Raw genomic sequence first — 25,663 nt, forward strand, 5'->3', positions numbered from 1 at the left:
TCCCCAGCCCATTATTCATTTCTCGCACTCATCATTTCACATCACATCAATGGATAATTTAAGAGAGATAATGCACTAGGGTAGATGTTTTTTCCATAATTCATCACGCGAGTCGGCCCTATGTGTTCTTACATAAGCCGAATAGAAGGTAGTTAAAAAGATGTCTAAAACCCAAATAGACTCTGGATAATCCTCGTGAATATTTCGCTTGTAAAATTAGGCGTAGATTGCAGATCAGTCTAAATAAATTATCACACTGAGGGTTTAGAATTAGTGATTTAAAGTTACTTTTTAAGTTTCTTTAACCTTACCCTTCACCGCTAAATTTTTACGGTAAAGGGTAAGTTTTTAACTCATTGGTTTACTTGGACCATTATCGTATTTGCATTTGATGCATGGGACTCAAACGATGCTCCAAACTTCGCATTCTGACTTGTATCAAGTGCAGATAGAAATTAAATTCAGATTTGAAAACGGTCGATGCATCAGATGCAACTGACGATATATTCTCTAGGATCATCCTGAATCTATTTGGACCGCTACTCTACAGGCAAAGGATCGAAAAAATAATTTTAAGAATTTAAAATTTGTGTTGCTATATCAAGTACACCGGTGTAGGCTCTTCGATGCTTCTACATCGATTTTATTTCTAGAGACGTTAGAAAACATTTAGCAAGTTTTGTTATTTTTGTATTATATTTTGGAAAGGTGAAAATTTCATCTATTATATGACAATGACCCCAAGTCAGTACAATAAGTCCCGGGATTATGCACATTTTTGAGATCTAAAAGAAACACATGAAATGGCTTTATGCATCGAGAAAATTTGCATACACGCAGGCGTTTTCTTTTGAATTAATCGACTGTAGAACGCATTTCTCGCGGACTAAAAGTATGTAGTCATAACAAAAATATTCAACTGTTTAAAAGAAATTCATCAACAAACAGTACTCATTGACCACAGTTCTTCAATAAAATGCTATAATATTTAAAAGTTTTACTTTAATAAAAGAAATTAAAGTTTTAATCTGAAAAATAAGCGTAGTGTCTTCAAATTTCCCGCGTCACAAAATAGTATGCATTCTGGCGTAGGGGAAAGGCTCATCATTTTGTCCAGTTTCTTATTTTGGACACTTTGAGGATAAAATTGGACACTAAAAATAAATTGATTAAAATGATGGATTTTTATTCCAATATTTGATGAATAATGAATTCTATTTAAATATTTGTTCTTTTTGGAAGATTTTAACACTAAATACGTTAAATTTTGAATATGATTTGAATTGAAATCGCTTTGTTGAAAATTCAGTGTGAGCAAGTGCTTACGAGAAATATGACAGAACTTCTTGTTTATTTCAGTCTTATTTAGCTGTGGTGAAGTACTAACAATGTTTCTTCGCTTTTTTGAGTGATATTATTGAATATTCATTGAATATTGTGTTGATTCACGTTTATGGTGATTTGTAAATTTGACCTGAAGTGAGATTTGCCTTGTGAATTAGATTATTCGTGTGAAAAATGGGAAATTTTTTAAGACATTCACCAGTGAGGTGATACTCCTTATTTTGGACAGGTGTTTTTCTCACGAAATTTTGTGAAGTTTTAGCTTTTGTGATGACTAGGTTGGACAAATGCCTGGAGAAACAAAGGACCATCATCTCTACGAACGAGATATAGTGCGAAAAGCCTTGAAAGGCTCCCGGAAAGGCCAGGGAATGAGCGAATCCGCATGTACTTGGAGTACCGAAGTCAACTCACTTTAATGAATGATATAGAAAGTTTCCGGGCTTCTTGTGATATTCTGCGTATCCCTTACATGAACAGGAAGAGTACTTGGTTAGATTGGTTCATGAAATGAAGAACAATGGGCATCCTGTTGAGGCGGATTAGCTGTCCAAAATTACATCCAAGTTGTCCAAATTAATAACCAAGTTGTCCAAAATTAGAGTCAAATTCACCTCTACATATCAATTCATTTTTAAACGTAATAAACTAATTTTAGTAAAAATAAGACGATAAATAGCTTGCCAAATTTCTAAACAACCTTTCTGAAAAGAGAGTAACAAAAAAAGTAAATTAATATTGAAAATATCGCACTTCAAACTTGGACCATCGATGCTTATAAGCAGACTGGTCAAAATTATGAGCCCTTACCCTATTTGAAAAATGATTTCATAAATTGACTCCCAAAAGTAGGCAAACTTGCATAATTGCATGTGCATAATGTCGTCAGGTGCATAATCCTGATGTGCATAATTCCGGGACTAAATGTATTGATTTATTACGATCTAATTTTCAATATCTTAAGAAAGGACTATATCCCCCAACTAATTTTTTGTAAGGATAATAACAATTCATTTAAAAGGTTCTTAAAGTACCCTGGATTATTGGAAAATGATGAATTTTCCTCATCTTTTTTTATTCTTAAGTCGTAATAACCTTTACTATTGATAAATTACTCCTTTAAATGAGCTGTTTAAAAAATATTTATAAACCGCAAATTAAGAAAAACTATGATAATATTGTCGATTCTTAACTTTCTTCGAGATGTTCCAAAAGAATGCTTTTCTCTTGGGAAATAAAATTCATTGCAATTTCTTAAGTTTTATTTTCAATCTCTTCTAATTCGAACTGTGTGAAAGTTGATGAAAACAAAGCGCGATTTTCGCTCTAAATATGCCATCTTGTGTGTTCTTATTTCCGCAATTTTTCCTACCACAAAACCAACAAGAATTTCCTAATATGGAGACTATGGCAAGAACATCGTAGAATAAGTAAATAAATAAAATTTATGATTGTCATAAGTTTTAAATATAAAAAGTGTCACGGTTTTCTTCTTGTGCACGTCGTCCTTTTTTATCACAAATAACTTATTCTTGCTATGTTTTATCACGAGAACTGTAGAAAAATAGAGCAGCTTTGTCTACTTCTTTTGACTATCACATCGATTGCACTACCAGAATACAAAATATTTCGCAAACTTCTTGATAACTCTTCATAGCTTTTTGCCTGATATTCCAAATTTCTGTGCGATATTATTGTCACTGAGGAAAAATTTATATTATTTGATATTATATATGACTATTAATTCTATACAGTTGAATATGTTAAATAATTTATTGCTATTTACTTGCCTTATATGTATATGCAAAAACTCAAAAATATATTACATTTAACAACCCAAAACTATATTTTGCTAAATAAAAGTCTAATATGAAATTTTGTGGTTCTCATTCGAGTAACTGCTCCTTTTCCATCTCATTAATTTTTGGCTATTTTCTCAGGAAATTCCTCTGAAGCGTACTTTCCCCGGAAGAAAGTCTTTTGCCCCAAAAGAGGAAATGTTTCTTAAACATCTACACATCGTCAGCACTAATACGAAAAACTAAATGAATATGTATAACTGGAAAAGAATCTTTCTTTCTTTTTTTCAATGAAGAATCTATTATTCTTTAGGCACTAAGTTAAATTAAATTTTTTTGAGTTCATCTATTCTGCTTTTTCAAATATTTTTAAATGCGCTTTTCTTTTAACATTGATTAATTTTTTACTGTTGCACAGAAAATTGTGTAATACTTTATCATTTGAAGATCCTAGTAGATCACCAATAGTCCAAAAAATCATTTTTTGTTTTTTTTTTGTTTTTGAGAAAAATAACTTTAGATAGTCAGAAGAATAATGTATTTTATTAATATCTTTATGGTTCTCAAAGAGATAACTCTTATGATTCTTGGAATTTATTATTCTGAGAAAATTTCCTTTAACTCTATTTTCAATAAATAACTAGGGTAAGTGTACCAAATTCCGTCCAGCTTGCAATTTCGGCCACCTTTTTTGTTCCTCGAATTTCCATGAACTTTTAGATTTTACGTACTATAGAGATTATACAATGCAAAAGAATAACAAAAAATGTAACTTCGACAAACGAGATGACGTGAAAAAGATATTGGAAGAATTCCCGAAGGGCAATGAACTATGAGAATGAAGGTGGCCGAAATAGGGCACCAAAGCTGTGTCTATATTTTTATTCATTTTAAAATGTATTAAAAATGATTTTAGAGTAAATAAAGACGGTAAACTCTTTACAAGATTCCAAGCAACACTCTTTAAGAAGAAAGAATAAAAAAAAATCAATTAGAATTTAAAATATTACATTTCAAACTTGAGACTTTGACGCTTGGATGCAACTATGCCGAAATTCGGCACACTTACCCTAAAAATATAGATAAAAGATAGAGAAAGATAATTTCGATCTCTTCAGTACCAGAAGGTCCAAAATCATAGACCTTACAATAGAATTATCTTTTAGTACAATTTCCTAACCCCTGAAAAATCTATCCTTGGTATTTTTAGTGCCTCAAAAACGAATAGGAGTTCCCAAATGCATTCTCCTTTCCCTTTTTTGAATCCTGCCATATTCTTATTTGAACTTCAAACTTATTTCAATGACCGATATCTTATTTTTGAATGCTCTAAGTATCATTCCCAACTTATCTTGCTAGATAAATTCCTTCATTTGTTTATACAAACCACAATGCCTCCCTGTGACACATTTGGTTCTTTCTCATTAGAACATTGTTGGATTAGTCCGCAGCATGACGAAGAGTTTCCTCCTCAGTGTTATGGTAATTACTGGTCTTACTCACCCTCTTGAATCATTGTGGCTCAAAGTGTAGGGTCTTTTTTTTTCCTCGCATACTGATTCCCTCATCTGGACCATCACTCATCATCGAGCCAATGTTTTGTGTACATTGAGCCCCTCCTGAGAATAGGGTCCATTGGGTGTTTGTTTATTGTGTTGCGGAGGGAAAGGAATGCTCAACAAATATTTTTTTATGATTATCGATTGTAGCGAAAAAAAAGAGTGGCAGAAGAAAAGTTTTATTTATAGTCTCACTTGCAATCATTGTTGCTTCAGCATAGAAAGTCCATTTCCTCGAGGAGGTCCATGTCGTGTAGAGAATCCTTTGATTTATAAATTGCGGAGAGGAAGGAAAGTAAATCCCCAAGGGAGTGTGTGCCAGTTGAAAAATTAATGCTCCTTTGGAGGCGAAAGTACTCGAGACTTTTCTCGAAGTTGGAAGTCGGTAGAGATTGATGATTTATTTCCAACTCAGTGGAATCTTGCCTTTTATTGAGAAAAGAATTCCCTGTGTCTGGCAAGTTGATGTGTATATCTCTTGGGCTGTTTGCTCTGTGGTCGCCTCAATGTGCCGTGAGATTAGCCAGACATTAATGCCAGACCACTTATTTTCGGGCTCTAATGGACGATATCATGGAGAGAATTAATTGATTGCCCCACTATATTGCTCTTGTTCTCATTCTGCTACACTCCCCGACAACAATTTACGTTGCGACAACAAGACGAGTCAGCAGGAGGTCGAGGCTGCACCTCTAGTCCTCAGAGCTTCCAATTTGTGGTTAGTTTGACCAGAGGACTTTTAGAATACTTTTCTCATCTTCATCAACCTCTTCAACAATGAAAAATCTAATCGAATGAAAAAGAAAGGAAGGCTTGCAGGCTTCGTACATACTCTGATTTCAAACAGTTCAACTGTTCATATTTTTCCCATATTCCTTGAATGAATCTCCCAATGGGCAAACAATTACTCCGACTTAAAAATGACTGGGTTTTGTTCTACAAGAGATGGTCAAAAAATTACTCATAATTGGAATCTTAAAAATTCGTCGTATTTGCGTCGAATTTTAGTCAGAGCATTACTCAAAATTGAGTTAGTAATATATTAGTTATTTTACGGGCTTAAAATTTACTCTAACATGAAGTAATAAAAGCGACTCCAAGGGACGGTCCTTTTCCGTACGAAAAAATGACGCGCCAGAAACCGTGCACTTGCCATCCTTCTCTACCTCATATGTATGAAATCGACGTACGTACTCTCAATGAAAAGTCAAATGCACTCCACAATTTTTTACTATACCATCACCTTAGACACTGTTTTCTCATTAATTCTTCACATATTTTCTTGTTTTTTGCTACTTTTTATGGAATTTTGGTCAATTTTTTCCAATTTCACTACTCACATTTGCGAATATTTTTCTCATTCGACTATTGCTGAATGAGCCGTCCGACATATCGAAAATGTTCCAGCTGGATGACAACAGACATACCCAGCGAGGGGAAGATTATTTAAAGGGACACTGAAAGTCACTGGAAGAGCCCATTTTGGCTCGTCATATTTTAGTCGTGGGCGAGTAATCTCAGAGTTATTACGACGCCAAGTGACTTTCGTAATAACCGTCATATTATTCCCCACTTTCCGTCATTCGACGCTCTGACAACCGTCACAGGACCCATTTTCGGATCCAGAATACATGCATACATCCAACAGTAATCTTCCTCAAAATTGTCGTTTGGGCTCTCCTACACTAATGGCGTCTACACACTAGAGAAAATTATGTCCATATTGAAGAGTTTTTCCTACACAAGCGTAAGGAATGTGCTTCAATATGGACATAAATTGCTCTAGTGTGTAGACGCCATAAGAGAAAAACGGGGGTGCGATTAACATTTTTTCCTCATAACTTTGACACTTTTTAGGTGTAAAAATATATCAACATTTTTAGTGTTAATTTTACATCTTTTTAAGAGTAAAATCAATATGAAAAGGGCAACTTTAACCCCTAATACACTTCAAGCGCATAATATTTACACCGATTTCGAGTCAAATTGGGTAAAATAAACACTTTCGGAATGTTATTTTAACTTTTTCTGATTTCTCTCAGTGAGGCTTAACTCACACACATTACCTGTAAAACTAGGTCAGATTCATTAAAGGAATATGGGACAAATAGTGTTTGAAGCCAAAGTGTGTGCGAACTGCAAACCCTTACTGCCTTCCCCTACACTCTCTAGATTCTTTTAACCCTTTAAGAATAATATGGTCACTCAGTGACCGAAAAACCAAATCTTTCCTACGGTTTTCTAAAGTTATGTTTTGCGCTAAGAAGTCTAAAAAAATATTTTTTCTGACTCCTAATTTTTGACCCTCTCGTTCTTAAAGTGTTCAATGTGTAAGAACTTCTTTATTATTTTTATTTACAACCCTATATTGAACACTCTCTAAGAAACCTCTGTGACCTTTTATACTTTTTCCCTTGAAATTAAACCTACATACTTAATATGTGTTGTATTTTATTAAAAACTAATTTTAAAAAAAGAACACATATAGAAAAGTGGGTCTATTTTGAACTATGAGGCTATATTTATATTCGTATATTTCTAAAGAGGACAGGGCTATAACAAATTGTAATTAAGATAGACAGAGCAATTGTAGATCGAATTAAAACCATTGTAAACCCCAGCTTTCTTCAGAAGTATTCAAAAAAAATCATATATAAATGCGGCCCTATAACTAAAAATAGCCTCACCACCCCCTATTGGTTTTTAATTACTTAATCTTATCATGTTTTTCAATCAATATCAGTAGTTATTTGAATTATAAATGTTATTAAGCACTAAAGTTTTATCTATGCTTTTTTATTCAGTTATTTATTATTTCCAGTTATTTAAGTTTTAAACTATATAAATAACCAACTACAAAAACTGTAAAATAACAAAAGAATTATAAATTCATAATTGTTAAAAATGAATATAAAACTTTCATAGCGTGATATATAAATTATTAATTAGGGTAACTGTGCCAAATTTCGGCATAATTGCGTGCAAGCGCCAAAGTCTCAAATTTGATATGTAATATTCTTAATACAAATTGATTTTTTTATTTCTTCTTTTTAAGGAGTGTTGCTTGGGAGTTTATACGCAGTTTATCATGTTCATTTTCCCTCAAATCATTCTTATTCCACTTTAAAATAAATAAAAATGTTGACACTGCTTTGGTGGCCTATTTCAGCCACCTTCATTCTTAAAGTTTCTTGCCTTCCCGGAATTTTTCCAGTGTCTTTTTCACATTATCTCGTGTGTCGAAACGACATTTTTGTTACGTTTTTGCATTGCATGATCTCTGGAGTACGCAAAAACTAAAATTAATCGAAATTCGAGGAACAAAAAAGTGGCCGGAATTGCAAGCCGGCCGGAATTTGGCACGCTTACCCTAAATGCGAATTGGAAAGCATTTATTCAGTATTAGCTGTTATTCCGTATTGTTTCAGTATTGAGTATTAGCTGGGGTGACATGATAACTTATTTTCGATACTATCGACTGTCGATTCTGAAAAATTTTCACGATAGCAAGACTTTCTGTAACTAATACAGATATTTATAAACAATCACAAAAGAATGTCACAATGAATGGCCCAGCAATGCGTAAAAAGTCGACATTCACTTAAGCTAACAGATATAGATTTATCGATACTATCGATTCGATAGTGTCGAAAAGTTATCATTCCTCCCCTGTTTTTCTCTACCTTCATGTTACAGACTAATGTTCATCTTTCTATCTGTCTAATGCTTCCGGTTGCTAAATATTCTAGAAGACAAACGGTTAAAGATAGCTGCCTGGGACTTTCAGGGGACCGCCTTCCCTTTTAAGTCGACTAAAGGACTCACCGAAACTGTTGTAATATTCACCGTGGTGTCACATAAAAGATTAATATTAATATTAAGAAAAGCCGGATAGAGAGGTATATAGTCTGCAAAATTTCAAATGGAATATTGCGTGTGTTAGAAAGAGTACACTCTAGTGGAGTAATACGATGAGTAAGATATTACTGTTCGTATTAATTGCTTTCTGAATCGTATTACAGGCAATTCGAGCAATTTTCCATGCGTGCCAACTGTAAATCAGTCAGTTTTCGAGCGAAACACACTTGCTATCCTTTGTTGGCATTCTCGCAGTTCAGAAAGTATTAATCTTAATATTAATCTTATATACGTGACATGGTCATCAAAGTGCGGTGCTCTTTTTGAGATTGATCGAAAACACATTGTGTGATTTTTTCCTTTTTATATACATACATATATGTTTTAAAAGTTGTCAGTGTTTAGATATTTCGTCCCGTATTATGAAAATACGATTGAATGATTCTTAAAAACAATTTTTCAAGGTCAAAGGTTAAAAAGACCCTACACAGCGTATTTCTCACTTGAATGGGGTAACTTTTGGGCACATTGGAAAGGTCTTGGAATTTCTGAGAAGTCTGGACCGATTTCAATTTATTACAAATCGATAATAAATGGTATAAACTAGTTATGAATCAATATCTAATTTTTACTCGAAATTCAATTGTATCTCTTCCAATCTTTTTTTGACGATCTTTTAAGAAATTTGTAAATCGTTTGTGAACTGGTAGACAGTAAAGGATGTGAAAATACTTTTAAGGTGTAGCACCTAAATCACAAAATTATACATTTCGCAAATTACGTTTTGCCCCCATTTTTGTCTGAAAATGCAATTTATTTCAAAATAGTAATTCTATTTTCTGGAGAAAAGCATGAAATGCGTTGAAATAATTGGATTTTTTTATAAATCAGTGAGAGCTTTAGTTCTGTTAGAAAATCATAAACAATATACTGAAGTCAAATTTAATTTAGCTTGAGAAGGAAAAAAAAGCAAAATGTCCATTTCTACTGCTGTAGACTGATATCACATTGAATTGTTAAGGGTTTCCCATTGAAATACAAATTTCAATAACGTCCATTAAAACGTGTGGCATCGAAAATGAAACCCTGTCAAGTTGAGTGTGCACTAAATTCCCAGTTTTCGGCTATCCAATTCATTTCGGCCTCAATCGAAAGTCTGTCAAGCTTCAGCGCGCAATATCCTGGACATTGGATATGTATGGATGTGTGCCTATGGGTGTGTGTGTGTGTGTGGGAATTTAAAATTGATTGTGAATCTAACCACCCAATTTGGATGGCCCTTGGTTTGAGGGATTGTTGATGCATCGTCTGGACAAAAACACCACATGGGAATTTTGCCATTCAACCCCAAAATGCTGAGCTGAGCCAAAATGGGGATGATAACCATTCAGATAGGATAATTCATACTTCATTTGAACATAGAGTTGAGATAATCTATGGATGAATAATATTAATAGGTATTAAAAACGTTTTTTTTTTCTACAAATTCCGTTGAATCGAGAGTTTTCAAAGGTTGCTCCTAATACGAAACCCTATTGTTAAGTCATACAACATTATTTGCTTTGTCCATTATCAGTGAAATCTTATCTAGCTGGCCTACAACTCTATAACTAGATCATACGCTCGGATGGCTCCCTCAGTGTGGCTAAACAGATAACCCACTTTAGGCATTATTGCACCAATGCATTCATGTGGAGCCTCAATTCTAATACCATTTTCCCAAAATTCTTCCTTTTGCAGTGCTCAGAGATGAATTTCGGGCCATCCCGAAGAATACAGTGGCCTTGGCTGGTGGTCCTGTGGTCCTCAACTGCACCCCACCTAGAGGTATCCCCGAGCCATCAGTGCTGTGGTACAAAGACGGCAAATTGCTAGAGATCAGTGGCAAAAGGTAAGCACCAATCAGTCACGCTCAATCGGATGGCGTTGGATTCCCTCACATTTCATTAAATTGTCATCGAGTAGCATTTAAATTAATTGATGTGAGTGCTTTTTGATGAATAATTCACTTCAATATTCAATCGATCCACTTCACGTTGAACATAAAGGGATAGAGCTGAGTTTTTTTTTGTATACATTGTGAAACTTAAAGCACATTTAATACCAAGAGATATTTGAATTTTATGCTAATTTAACGTCTCGCCGTTCAATTGATTCTTCCTGTGATTTTTCTCAAATGGCTTTTGTGTTGTAGTTTCTTCGAAAAACACCCACTCTTTGAATGACTCTCTGAATTGATGCGGAAGAATGAATCAACTGCCTCAAATGTTTTAATTAAGACCATTTGGTTCAGGTGACTTGATGATTTTATCGTGCCATGAAAGAGTCACTCCAAGTAATCAATTTGAGACGTGATTGAGAAAGAAAGGTGTTCATTTTATTGGTTCTTTAACAAATCTGAGAATTAATACTGGAACAAAGTTTATTCACATAAATTTTTATTTTCTCATAAATTCTTCACTTGATTTTATAGTTTTTCTTTTTTTGATAAAATTGGCGAAATTACTTTTAACAAGGGGTGATTCATATTAAGAAACCCTTGTCAAACTCCCAAGAAAAGTTTCTTAAGATTCAAGCAAACTAAAAATTTGCATAACGGAACCGTATAAATCCGAAAATTAAGTCGCGAAGATCGAATAAATAAAGAAAATAAATCATCGCGAAAGTCGAAAAATCAAAAACCCTTATCATAGTATAATGAGAACTTAACTTGAAATACTAAAATACTGAATCATAAATATTTTGTCTTGCAATTCTAGTCTTTAATTTAAAACTTCAGATTTTACTCAACAGAAATATAAGTCAAATATGCAAATGGTCCAGTAAAACCCTAAATAGCTTACGTTTCTAAACTATGGTATAAACTACACATAATCTCTACTTACACTGAATCACCCAAGTGATAAAATTATTGTCATATTAAATCAAAACTTTCAAAGGAATTTTGATATTCATCTTAAAACGTCTTTTAATAAAATTTTGAGTTTGAATACTAGTTGAAGTGTCTGAGCCCCTCTGCAGTATGTCACTTTCCTTTAAATGGTTTTTGAACAATTTTATAGCTTCATAAAGAGTTAAAAGACTTCAAATGATGGGATTCAGAATTTAAGAAATATATGCAACTCTTACTGAAAGTGCTGTAATTTCATATAAATGCAAAAAATAGGTCAAAATAACGTCTCTTTCGGCAGGGAACACTTGTTGGTAATTTTCTGAAATTATTAAAATTTATTTAATGTATCTAATAAAATGCAAGTAATATAACTTCTTTTCTTAAATCTACTCTCTCCTATAAAGACAGCTATTCTAATTTCATATCCCAAATATTTCTTAAAGAGTGCTAATAGGTCATGATAAAAAATTTTAAAATTTTCTTAAAGTACCTAGGGCGAGGTAGGGCTACTTTAAGCTGTTAAGCCACATTGATGTACGTTTTTTCGCATATTAAAAAAAGAGACTTTAAAGTAATGGAATTTACATAAACAAAACAATTGTGTATCTAAATTAAAGACAAGGCTCAGCTTCCTACAGAAATATGCGAAAAATCGTATATTAATGAAGCCCCATCTCTCCCTATAGGTGTTCCTTTTACCCTAGAATTTTTAGATCCAGTAGGAAATTTTATCTACTATATCTTGTCCATATATTAGATTTTTTCAGGTGTGACATGATAACTTCTTTTCAATAGTATCAACTGTCGATTCCGAAAAATTTAAAAGATAGATGCACTTTTTGTAGCTAATACAAATACGATAATGACAATACGGTTTTATATTGATTCGAAAGTGTTCTTTCTAAATAAAAATGTCCTACTGATCTTTACCTCAACGTTACTAGTCAATTTTTTGACATACAAAAACATTCCTCTTCAAAAGCTCAATGTGTAATAGGGGAGTCCGGGGCAGTTGGCCAGGATGTGAAATTTTTCTTTATGCGTAATTTAAGGACGTATTTTACTTTCAATAAATAGAGATTTTCTCACTATTCATGCTAAGACAAATTATAACACCGTGTACTGCGTAGTCGCCATTCTCTTAATCTAACAGATACAGATTTATCGATACTAGTATCGAAAAGTTATCATTTTCACCCCAGGCTTTGTTGAAACTTAGATAATGAGATTTACAGGATAATAATAGTAATAATAATAATGCTAGCACAACATTCCATGAAGGAACTAGGCCTTACCGCAAAGGAATTTCTAGACATGCATTATTATTTTTTCTTGTACGGGATGAGGTCATTAGTCCTATGCCCGTGGGATCAAGTGCAGTAGAGCTCACTGGATGCAATCCGAATCCGAAAACCTTTAACGCCAGAAAAATTCCTGGTGACCTAAAGGGAATTCTAATTCGTTACACTTCCTTCATAGAGCGAGTGCTCTACGACTTGACCCATTGAGTACCCGGTTTATAGGATAATCCTATTTAAAAACGAGTGCATACGATTTGACACAACACCATTCGGATATGCATCAACCGGTAATGAATTGCTAAATAATGTTATTAGAATTTCCGTCGTAGTGAACCAATTCACTTATAATAGACATTTAATCAAAGAAGAATTTAAAAAAAAAGATTAGCCTTGATGAGTTGAAGTTTGGCTAAGCCGTTGATTTTTATAAATAATTCAACTTTTCACACATTTGTTGATTTTTAAAATGCACTTTTTCAAAACTTCTTTTTAATGAAAGTAAAAGAACGTATCCTTTAATTTCGCTGAAGGTCCTTGGAGTTGTAAGAGGAGTTCTTAAAATGTCTTTTATCTCTAGATTCTAGATAATTAAAATGTATAACTAGAACATCAGTTATACATTTTTCCTATTTTATAAACAATAAAACTTAAAAATATTATTTTAAAAGAAAATCTAGCTGTGATCAAGATAAACGGATTTAAGATTAGAAATCTTTAACCCTTTAAGGACGATTGGGTCACCGTGACCCAAAAATAAAATTTTTCCTACGGCCTTCTAAAGCTTTATTTTGCTCTAAAAAGTTAGAAAAAAATTTTTTTTTCTGACCCTCGATTTTTAACCTTCCCGTCCTTAAAGGGTTAAAAAAAAACTTTAATACAATTTTATCTATAAAGTACAGACAAAATGATTAATTTTATTGCAGAGTTTAATTAAATTGTTTATCAATGTTAAATTCAAATAGATAGGAACGCATTGGGAAAATAAATCTTATTATTTCCTAAATTTTCTTTGTAAATTTGATTAAAATCGTGTGAAAACGTCCCATATGGTGTATTAGAACAGTGTATCATGAGGAACACCCTCTGTGTTTCGTGTGGGTTTACCGCCCTGAAAATTGCCTATATCGAGAAACTTTTCACTCAACCTCCTCCGAAATTCATCTTTTTTTTTTGGCACATTCTGTCGTTTTTCCCATGCTTTACGAATAAATGCAATCGACAGAGACTGAAGCACGATGTAAAAGACATGAAGCCTGCATTTCACTTAATTGAGACAATCATTGTGACTTCGAGTCCAATTCAGTGCTCGACTGCAATTTATGACGGCATCCTCAGATAGTCCTACTGTCTATTGTTGGTGCTACTGAATAGTCTGAAGCTTCCCTGATCCCTCGATGAGTGCAAAAAAAAAGCAAAGAGTCAAGATTGTATGGTTCATTCGAATCCAGGGGTAAAAGTTGCAATGAAAGCGGAAGTTTTCGCCTCCGCCTCGTAATTGCAGCCCTCGCCAGTGGCTTTCTAACCATCAAACCATGTCCCTCTGGAGAGGGTTGGGGTTTAGATGATTGTAATTCAAGTTCACTGTGTCTGATTACACCTTCAATGGAGCGAGGTGATGATTCGAAAATCGATTAATTGCACTTTCAGCACTTCATACCGTGTAATTCACTTCTTCGCATTAAAACGCTCGCCCTTTTGGTCGATGCTTTCTTTTCACAACTACGCTCGCGTCCAAATAAATAATCCTTTGAGAATTAAATAAAAAAATATTAACACCTTCCAAACTAAACACAATATGAAATATTTGCTGCAAATCCGTTTATCAACAATTTTGGATGAAATAAAATCGACTGGAAAGATTTAATATATATTTGAGCAAAGGTTAGGGAACATAGGGCTAAATCAAGCGCCTGGCAAGTTGGCCTTTTTATATGGAGCAATTTGAAGCCAATTCCTAAATTGATCTCGGACTCAGCTCACAGTGCTCCGAGAAAAAAATTTAGTTAAACAAAAATTTAGTATATTTATCCCTCCATACGTAAAGCTATCTTATAATACGGAAAAACTTCTTACTTTTTAAATATTTAGCATAACGGTTGCGAGTGCAAAAAAATTCCCATATAAATTTAAATCGAAATATGAGAAAGTGACTTCAAATTTCAGGCAACTTCCCAGGGGGTTGGGCTAAATACAACATAAAGGATATTTCATTTCCCTCTGCAAATTTTCCAAAGATCACTTTCCGCTAACCCGAAGGAAAATGTGATTTTCTAACAATTTTATGAGGAGTAGGGGAGACTGGGGCAAAAAGTCACAAATCGAAAATTTTAAAATTCAATATTTTCCAAGATAAATAAGATAGCGGCTTAAAATCTTTTCAATAGACAGCCTACATAGGTCTTCTTCAATGTCGTAAATTTGTTGGAGTTTGAACAAGGAATTTAGAAAAAAAAATATCAAAATTTTTAGCCCTATTTTTGAAATATTTTCCGTGCAGAAGATATCAATTACTAGCTACTTATTTTAAATTTGATGCACTGGTGAATATTTCCCAAATTATCTGGATATTCTTTGAATACGAATCCACTATCTATTTTAGAATTTTACAAAGATTCTTTTCTCCAGAAATCCTTTTATAAAAAACGACTACTTGGGGTAAAAAGTAACAAAAGCTATGGAGCACAAAATAACAAAAACCGAAACGTTTCTGATGTCCCGATTTGCAGTCTTTTGTGTGTGTGTTTTTTTTTCTTGTAAAATAGCTTAAAATGCGCTTTTTTCACTCAGATAGAGAAAACGGTGTTTTACAAAGGTGTAGAAGAATAAATTTCCTATGAAAATATGTAATCTAGATATTTTACTTAAATTTACGGAATCCTGAAATAAAGCGAATCAAAATGTGATAGTATCTTATGCCTGATACTATTTGCCCCAGCATTTTTGAGAATGATCACAAAATTACCTTTTAGAAAACGACTCGATAAATATATTTCCTTACAAAATAGAAGAAAATGACTTTCACAGAGTTGTAGAGCGGTAAAATTTCTATAAAACTGTGCTAATTAGAAATTTTGGAGGTGCTCGGGTAGCTTGTAAAAAAATAAAATATCCGTTTTGTGACTTTTTGCCCCAGTCTCCCCTAATATTTGAATTCGCTTGATTTCTGGATTTCATATTTTCTATGTTTTTCTTCTTATTAGGGTTCCTCAAAATTTCGATTATTTAAGAAAGTTTATAAAAGCTCATTCCTTATCGATATGTTTAATGCAGTACCCCTAAAATTAGTAGCACTTCGCTCACTTTCTTCGAAGAATAAAATTGTTTAATGACCAAACTCATATGATATAGAATAAAGTTCATGAGTGTGACCATTTTCCAAAATTCTTTATCAATTGGGGGAAGTGGGGCACCCTTTAAATTGGGAATTTTCTCCTATGTTTAAGTGGAACTGAGCCATATCATGATGTAATTTATCTTCTTAATTTGTTTGTGCAGCTAAATCATATCACGATGAAGCTCAATTTTATTTAAAACTAGATGAAAAATTCCAATTTCAAAGGTGCCCCACTTTCCCCTACACCATTTTTTATGTTGATAAATTTTCAAAAGATCTAATATCAGTTGATAGATCAGCTCATAAATAACAAAAAATGTCATACAAATAATACAACTGAATTTCGAACGACAAGATATGACAAAGCGTAGCAACTTGGCAGAATGCTTGAGTTCACAAAACAGAGATTTTCATGAATTACTCTTAAGTATGATTTTAGTTGTATACTGATGTACTATCGACTAAATTAATTCATAAATTATTTATTATAAAACTATATTCAAATCAAAAAAATGATTAGGACGTAGGGTAAGTGTGCCAAATTTCGGCATAGTTGCATGCAAGCGCCAAAGTCTCAAGTTTGAAATGTAATATCTTTAATAGAAATTGATTTTTTTAATTCTTTCTTCTAAAAGAGTATTGCTTGGAACCTTGAAAAGAGTTTACCGTCTTTATTTACTTTAAAATCATTCTTAATACATTTTAAAATGAACAAAAATGTAGACATAGCTTTGGTGCCCTATTTCGGCCACCTTCATTCTCATAGTTCCTTGTCCTTCAGGAATTCTTCCAATGCATTTTTTCACGTCATCTCATTTGTCGAAGCTACATTTTTTGTTATTCTTTTGCATTGTATAATCTCTAGGGTATGTAAAAACTAAAAATTGATGGAAATTCGAGGAACAAAAACGGTGGCCGAAATTGAAAGCTGGCCGGAATTTAGTACACTCACCCTACGGCTTTTAAATTATTTTGGCGTTTGCAACGTCTAACGTACAAACAAAACATAGGGTAAGATAGGGTTATTTGGAATCAGGTCTATTTTGGAACTTTGAGATTTTCTCACTATTTTAGATGGCAAAAAAAGACAACCACGATGAAGTACAAGACTTCACATTCGAGAGTAATTCTTCGGTGGCTTTTTCCTTTGCCATTTAAAACTGTTAGGAAATCCCAAAATTCTAAATTAGACATGATTCCAAATTACCCCATCTTACCCTGCAAATATATTTGAGGAAGATAAGTCTGCAACGGGTACTTTACTGATTTATTACCGATTGGAACCGATGAAGATAATTTGGAGATTTCAAGATTTCTCCATGAATTCCAAATTGAAACAAATCGATTTAGAAAGAAAGCTCTACAAAACAATTTAACTCACAAACGAGTTTTCAAGTATTTCGAGTTCCGAGCACCCCAGGTCACCTGTAAAAAATTTCAGCTACCATAGGCCTGTCTGGGCTTATCACTGGGTTTTTTTTTGTAATTTTTAATATTAGATTAGCAATCAACAAACGCGGTCAAGAACCAAAATCCACAGAATCGAGCATTAAATAAACAGAAAATATCGTTGTCCTGTTAGTAATTGTTCCATTTCCCATTTTACGTGCCCCCATCGTTTCGTAATTGTGTGTGACATTTTGAACCAACATCGACACAAATACAATTACCCCGGTTCTTCTGTCACTGAAATTCCACTTATTAAATATCAATTGTTGTTCCACCAACATGCTGGTTGCATAATAAAATGCACTTCTGCACTATTTTACCGTACCCATTCCCTCAGATTCATTTCAAGTGGTATCCCGACTCTAGTATTGCGAGGGTTGAATAATGGTCAAACGGGGTACACTCATGCATAAATGTGGCGTTTAATGAATTCAAATAGATGACTCTCGCATTGCCAAATGAGCCCCCAACTGCCCTTAGGTTTCTCCATTGGTTTAACCTCAGGCAGCGACCTCAAAAGAAGGGGATGAAATTAATCTGTTTCCGTGTAGTGCGTGCTGCATATCCTATATTGACTTTTTTCGTGACGAGAAATATTCCTAAAGATACATTGCTCTTTGACATTACAATAAACCAGCTGGGTTTTCCACAATTTTCAATGTTAATTGAAAGAGAATTTAATTAATTTTCACATAATAAATGATTTACTAACTTACTTTGTTTGAAAAGCTTTTTAAGATTGTACTTTTTTCTTGTTTAAACCATTAGTTGCAATATTGACCATCTCATGCAAATTGTTGCTCTGACACCCTTATTTGACCGACATTTTCAGAAAAAAAAAACATATGATATTCGGGATATTTGTGCATCCGACCGTTACCAGACAAGATGATAATGTTAAAAAAATTTACCGGAAATTACAAATATTTTCAATATTTGAAAACTGTGCATAAGATTTTAATTTTCATTTTCGGATATGTTTTAGAAATGATTGAAGAGAACATCTTTACCGTCCCTTTGCTTTTTAAAAATCAATAAGATTTAAATTTCTGTGAAGTTTGATTCCTGACCAATTCGAACAAACGTTTTGTTGATCTGAAAGGTCTGTGAATCCCGTAAAAGTGCAAATAGTTGCAAACTATTTGTATGAATTATTTTTAATTAGGGGAAATGTGCCAAATTTCGCCCAGCTTCTAATTTCGGCCACTTTGAGTGTAATTTCGGCCATGGAAATAAATTAATTAAAATTATGTATGTTATCTCCGAATAGTCAATGAATTCATTTTGCTTTTAAATATTTATTCATTTTAGGATGTATTAACACAAAGACCATTAAATTTTAGGTATAATTTAAATTTAAATTGCGTTGTAAAAACTCAGCGTGGAAAAAGTCTTACAAAAAATGTGACAGATCGATTGTGTTTCTAGCAGTCTTACGATTTGTGGTGAAGTACAAAAGGTTTTCCTTTGGTGTTTTTCATGAAAATTGATTAGTTTTCATTAAAGATTGTTTCTGTTTATGTTAATAGTGAATCAATCTTTAAATTTCGGGTGAAATTTCCCAGCTGGATCCTGTATTTCGCGTAAAAAAGTATATACTTTGTCAGCGTCTCACTTGTGAGGTAGTGTTGCCTATTCCGGCAACATCTTTTGCTTTCCAAAATTTCTTATTCATTTTGTTTTTTTTTTCAATTTCTGAGTTCTAAAATGTCCAGAGAAAAAAACCATCGTTTCTATGAAAATGATGATGTGGAAAAGGACTTGGAAGAGTTCAGGAAGGGCAAATTGCTACGGGAATCTGCGCGTAAATTTGAGATGCTACTCTTCAGGTCTTCAGGACAAATTACACGGAAGATCTCAGGGCTTGTGGGTCATATAAACGTATTAAATTAAATATTAAACTCGTTCCGTTTGACGTTTTGAAATTTTCTATCCGTTACGTCACAAAAGGTGGTCAGAAAAAAGGTGGCCGGTATTTCACTCAAAGTGGCCGGAATACTACCCAAAGCAATGCCCATATTTTTATTAATTTTTCAATATTTTAGGAAGTGATTTAAATAAAACAAAGATGATAAACTAGTTTTTAAGGTTCCACACAATCTTCCCGGAAAGGAAGTAACAAAAAATATCCATATGAAATAAAAATATTGCATTACAAACTTAGGACTTCGGTGCTTATATGCAACTATGCCGAAATATGGCACACTCACCCTAATATCCTGTTTAAAGAACAATTATTAGTCATGTAGTATATAGATGGTAGTGAACTTATCACTGATCAAATAACTTTTATTCATCGCAACTAGAAATGTAACACCAACTTCTCGATTTTGAAAATTTAATTTAATTCTATTCATAATATTTTCAAAATTTGACTTTGTTACTTAGGTATATTTTATTCAAAATTTTGCATTTTATACCTCCACAAAAGTACAATATCGCGCTAACTAAATTACTTTTTCTGCTACAGGGAATTCTCTAATCCAGCATAAATATGCTGTTTGTGAACATTTCGGTGTGATAAATTGATTTTTACAAAGTAACAATGTATCATTCTGGAAAAAAATCCCCAGAAAAGCAATCTGCTTTACTGAAATTGGAAAAATATGAATTGCTGAATAAAAGTTCGTACACTTTTTGGCTACTGCCCAGGACTATCGAATCAAATTGAATTGTGCTCATTCATGAATTATACATCTATATAAATTAATTATTTTCTCACTCGATTGACAATTTATTGGGTGCGATAACCTTATGGGAAAAAGTCCAGAAAATCGACTAAGGTTTGAAAGGGTGAATTTAGCCCTATCTTTTAGCACAAAAAAATATTTGGATTTTGAGGATGGGCAGGAAGTGAGGCATGATCGCTTTTTCGCCGATTTTATCGTTGATATGGTTTCGGAAGGGCGAGAAAATAGCTCGCGTCAGTTTATCCGTTGAAAAACGGTCTGCTCATCAATCAAACTGCTCTGACAAGACATGATACCATTCATTCTGCCCAATGGGGCTCCTGACTCATCTTCCCATGGGGCTGAGGGTGTCACGAAGTGCTGGTCGCTCCACATTCTGAGACTTCGTGGTTGAAAATAGTATTATGTCACGCTTCTGACATACACATTTGAATACCAAATGCGTGTATTAAGAGTATTGTCATCCTTTCACAGACTAAAGAAGGCAATTGTAGATATGATTAAAATTTTCCAAATCAAAAATTACACAATTTCGGCTTAGAAATAAAAAAAAAAGAAATTATATGGTCTTTATGAATCATTAAAGGCTATTTTCTTATTAATCAGGATCAAAATATTTTGCAGATTTGTAAATTATTCGTGATTTCTTTAGTATAATTTAAATGAGGTATTCCTACTACTATTGGTACTACATAAACCCCTGAAGTAGTTTTACATACCTTACATTAATTGATAAAATTCTCTAGTGCTCTAAGTCGTAAAAAAAACCTTACGGTTACGAGTTTGAATATTAGGTGAGATTCTTAATAATCTCACCTACTATTTTAATTTTTTTAGGTATCGTTTTTGAATTATATAAAGCTTTATAGTCAATCTGAAACGATTTTTCAATCACTCAAAAATTATTCCTAAAATATTTTCACTCAGGAAAAAACGGGGGTGCGATTAACTTTTTTTCCTCATAACTTTAACATTTTTTAGGTGTAAAAGTACATCAACATTATTAATGTTAATATTACACCTCTTTAAGGGTAAAATTAACATGAAGAAGTGTAACTTTAACCCCTAATACACCTAAAGAGCATAATATTTACACCGATTTCGAAACAATACTGCAGGGTAAAATAAACATTTCCGAAATGTTATTTTAACTTTTTCGGATTTCTCTAAGAATTTGAATACACTGACTGAGTGAGAGAAATCCGAAAAAGTTAAAATAACATTCCGGAAATTTTAATTTTACCTTATATTATTGATCCGAAATCGGTGTAAATATTATGCGTTTTAGGTGTATTAGGGGTTAAAGTTATCCTTTTTCATGTTAATTTTACACTTAAAAAGGTGTAAAACTAGCGTTTAAAAATGTTGATATAAGGTAAAGTACCCTTTATTCGACCGGTTCCTCTATTCGACCGGTAGATTTATTTATTCAATTTAATTATATTTGCTATAATATTTTGTGTATGATCTAACGTTAATAGGTCAATTATTATTTAAATAATACGAATCAGTGACAAATTCATAGAAATTGATGAAATTCACCATCAAATATTCAAAAATTGACCCACCGGTCGAATAGAGGAACCCGGTCGAGTAAGGGTACTTTACCTTATTTTTATACCTAAAAAGTGTTAAAGTTATGAGGAAAAAAATAAATCGCACTCCGTTTTTTCTCAGTGTAAATATGTACATTTAAATGTTAAATTAAAACTAATTTAGGTTCGTTTTCGGTTTAAAACCGGACAGAACGAGGTAGCATTTTGCCGATAATAATATTAACATTGTAAGGGGTTGTCAGATACGCTCTCATTTATCTGCTCTTTACACTTGAAACTTTTCGCTTTAAATATAATATATGAAATATTTCAATATACTTAATAATTTATTTACATATTGATGTATACGGCCATTCAGTTTACAAGTAATTGGAAAAACACCCTTCAGTAGCCGAATTTTACAATATCAAATATGAGAATGAAATTTTCAAATGTGAGAATCTTATTTTCAAACTCACACTACTCACATTGATTTGAGAACGTTTTGTTCGAAAAATCGCATGCAACTGCACAATAAGATGCTCAGAGCAAAAGTGGACTATTTTAATACGGAAATACATTCAATAGAGACCACTCTTGCTCTGAGCATCTCCAATGTGAGTTGAGTTTCAACTCAATGTGAGTAAAATTGTGTGAGTTTGGATAAAAAAGTTTGAGTTTGATAATTGTGTAAACTCAACATTTTCATCTTTCACATTTACTAAAACCAAACATGTTCAAAAACATCTAAAATTATACTATTTATTATTTTTTATGAATATTGCAATAAGAGTGAGCATCTTATTGTGTAGTTGCATGCGATTTTTCGAACAAAACGTTCTCAAATCAATGTGAGTAGTGTGAGTTTGAGAATAGGATTCTCACAATTGAAAATCTCATTTTCATATTTGATATTGTAAAATTCGGCTACAGATGTTCCAATCTTTTTCATTGGACGGAACTCGAATTTACAACTGCAAGTTGTTGGACCTGGACACACTTGCGACTTAACCCAAAAGATGGCTTAACTTAATTATAAGCAAAATAATGTTTAGATTACTTGTCCATCAGAAAGGAGACTCTCCAGTGATGGCCAGTGGGTATGAAGTCATCTTACAAAAAGAAAACACTTCTTCAGTCTTGCCCAGAGCTTTCGGTCCTGAATATGGATACCCATGCTTCAAAAAAATTTGCTAAAATAAGTTGAAAATAAGTGAAAATAATTTACCAAAAAACCTTCCCAATTGATAACTTAAAAGTGTAGAACAGCGCTCAACGGCTCTATTTCAATTTAAAAATAGTCCCCTATAGAGTAGTATTATAGTCACCTTCGTATCTATGCTCGCTGGGATAGAAGTCGTTACTTTAGGTGTAACGTCTTGAGGAGGGCTATGCGCATGTCTATTCCTTTCAGTCTCTCGCCGATCGTCAAAGAGTGCGTTTGGGGTTGCGCTGGGGTTAGCCCTCCAATGGGTTACTATAATTCTCCCGCGAGTTCTAGAATACACGTTGGTGACTCGGTCGCGATTTAATTAATAATCATCCGGTTTAGTTGGGTTTTCTACAAAAGTGATGATATTTTTTTCCAAACCCACACGATATAACGATCCTTATAAAGTACAAGAAACATAGGTTAGTCGCTCACTGAAGAAGGTCCATATTGCTGGCTGAAAGCTCTGGGCAAGATTGAAGAAGTGTTTTTTTTTTGTGAGGTGACTTCAAACCCACTGGCCATCACCGGATCCAATCATTTCCACCAATTTCTGACTAAGATACCTCTCGTCTTATGCCGAGAAACGGTTTAGTTAGTGGGAAACTGATGAGTATTTAATCTAATCATTTATTTTGATGATAATTACGTTAAGCCATCTCTCAGCTTAAGTCGTAAATGTGTCCAGCGCGTCCAGCACATAACAGTTGAATTTGAGGAGTTTCACCACTCAAGCACCGAACGCTCTTACTAATTGCATTACGAGATCATCCCCTATTTCGATCAAATTTGTTCGGAGGAAACAAACAAATTATCAATTTTCCTGTAAAATTAAGCAAATGTGAAAGCTTGTAAGCTTGAAAGTAAATTTACATGAAATATTTATTATGATTACTTTTTTCTAAGTTCAACAGACAATTTTAAGCGAAAAAGGCTTCCTGAAGTCCAATTTTCTACCCTGTATCGCCTTAAAAATCAATACATAAGAACATGAATCTTATGCAACACGTTTATTATTTTTTATGAATCATTTAAATTTAGTTTTAATTTTTTGCATAATAGCTCCGGCACACCTTTTAGATCGGTCAAATTCCATGAAATCAAAATTCATTTCTCTTTCTTTCTCAAAAGACTTGCATAAGTCTATTCCACTCTTTCGGTCTCAAAATTGGACTGAACCAAATTTAATTTGGTGTGATGTTTAAAGAAAGAAGAAGAGTGCGAAAGAGTAAGATAGACATATGCTAAACTTTTAAGAAAGAATGGGATGTGAATTTTGATTTTATGAAATTTGACCGATCTAAAAGGTGTGCCAGAGCCATAAAAATTGAAAAAACAATTTTAAAACTTAATTAAAATTAAGTTATTTTGTGCTAAATTCAGCTACTGAGCAGAATCTTTTGCACTTTGGAAAGATATAGGCGCCAATACGACATCTCAATTTGCTACATACACCGCCCTGTAGTCACTATATATGTATAGTACCTTTGGTAGTAAAAAAATCCCTCCCAGTCTCAATTCTGTCAAGTTTTTTTTTTCTTTGTGGGTTGAAACTCTAGAAACCATATCGGGAATGGAAAGGCATCGAGTGGAGAAATGAAAAATTGACACCAACGAAATTTTATCGTATAGCTCTAAACCCCATTGGGTGGTATGGCCAAAGGTAGGGCGGGTTTTTTGGCAATTGGAAACACACCATGCTCCAACGATAAGAGTTTATATCGTTTATCAAACGTGAGCTGCATTTATCAACACGACACAATCGCTCTTCCAGGGCACACAGAATTTCGCACCAATTTGTGCACATTTTGGATGGTATCCAATCTAATTTTCGCACATTTTGGCATCAAAAGGGACAACACATTGGTGTTTTGTTCATTTTATGCAAAATCCACTCATTCTGCAGAGAAATATCGTAACCAATTCTTGGCCCTATGAACCCCATTGGGGACTTTCCAAAACAATTTTTCACTGCAATAATAAGTTTATTTCAACCCTTGCCAATTTTAGGAACAAAGTAGAAAGTTTTAATTAGCATAATTTGGCGTTCTGAAAAATGGAGCGTATAATATCAATTTAGCAATTTCAGATAAATATGCATTTTATTGTTTTAAGAAATTTTATTTTATACTGCAATGTACAATTGGGAAATTTGCCAAGATCTAAAAGTTTCGAAGTTTTCTTCGTTAAAAACTAATAAGAACTTTTTAACCTCAAGAACTACATGGGATCCCTGGATTATTTACTTAGGGATTATCCATATGACGGGATTATGTATACAGAATTATGCATTTTTATGCAATTTACTTTCTAGTGGTTTTATCGAAAAGGACTTCAACAATTTCTTTCATTTTTGGATATGATTACAAAGGTGAATATTTCATATACCTGTGACCAAAATTCATTCCTTCTGCATTTTCTACCAATTTTTCAATGTCAAATTTATAAATAATCTTAAATTATTTGCGAACGAAATATAGTATAAGGTTGCTCCCACTACTTCAATATTAGTACTCAAAACTTTTGGAACTACGCACTTAAATTCTCTATTTTTGGACGTCTTTCTGTAAATAAATTAACCGGTTTTGATCTGTAATAAATAGTTATAAACTCAAAAAAGGTATGAAAAGATAATTGACGGAATGATTTCTGTTATGAGTTCATGCATTCTGCAAAATTTGCACACTCTAA

At 33.2% G+C, this 25,663-nt stretch overlaps 1 protein-coding gene across 1 annotated transcript in view; it reads left to right on the top strand.

Annotated features, from left to right (window-relative positions):
• LOC129804087 (netrin receptor DCC-like) overlaps positions 1–25,663 on the top strand; it is a 197,500-nt gene that overhangs the window by 107,172 nt on the left and 64,665 nt on the right. The window contains exon 4 of the mRNA XM_055851121.1: positions 10,301–10,451. Within this exon, the coding sequence (XP_055707096.1) occupies positions 10,301–10,451 (151 nt within the window). The remainder of the gene's footprint in view (positions 1–10,300; positions 10,452–25,663) is intronic.

The sequence above is a fragment of the Phlebotomus papatasi genome, chromosome 2 (assembly GCF_024763615.1).
Source record: "Phlebotomus papatasi isolate M1 chromosome 2, Ppap_2.1, whole genome shotgun sequence".
Lineage (NCBI taxonomy): Eukaryota > Metazoa > Arthropoda > Insecta > Diptera > Psychodidae > Phlebotomus > Phlebotomus papatasi.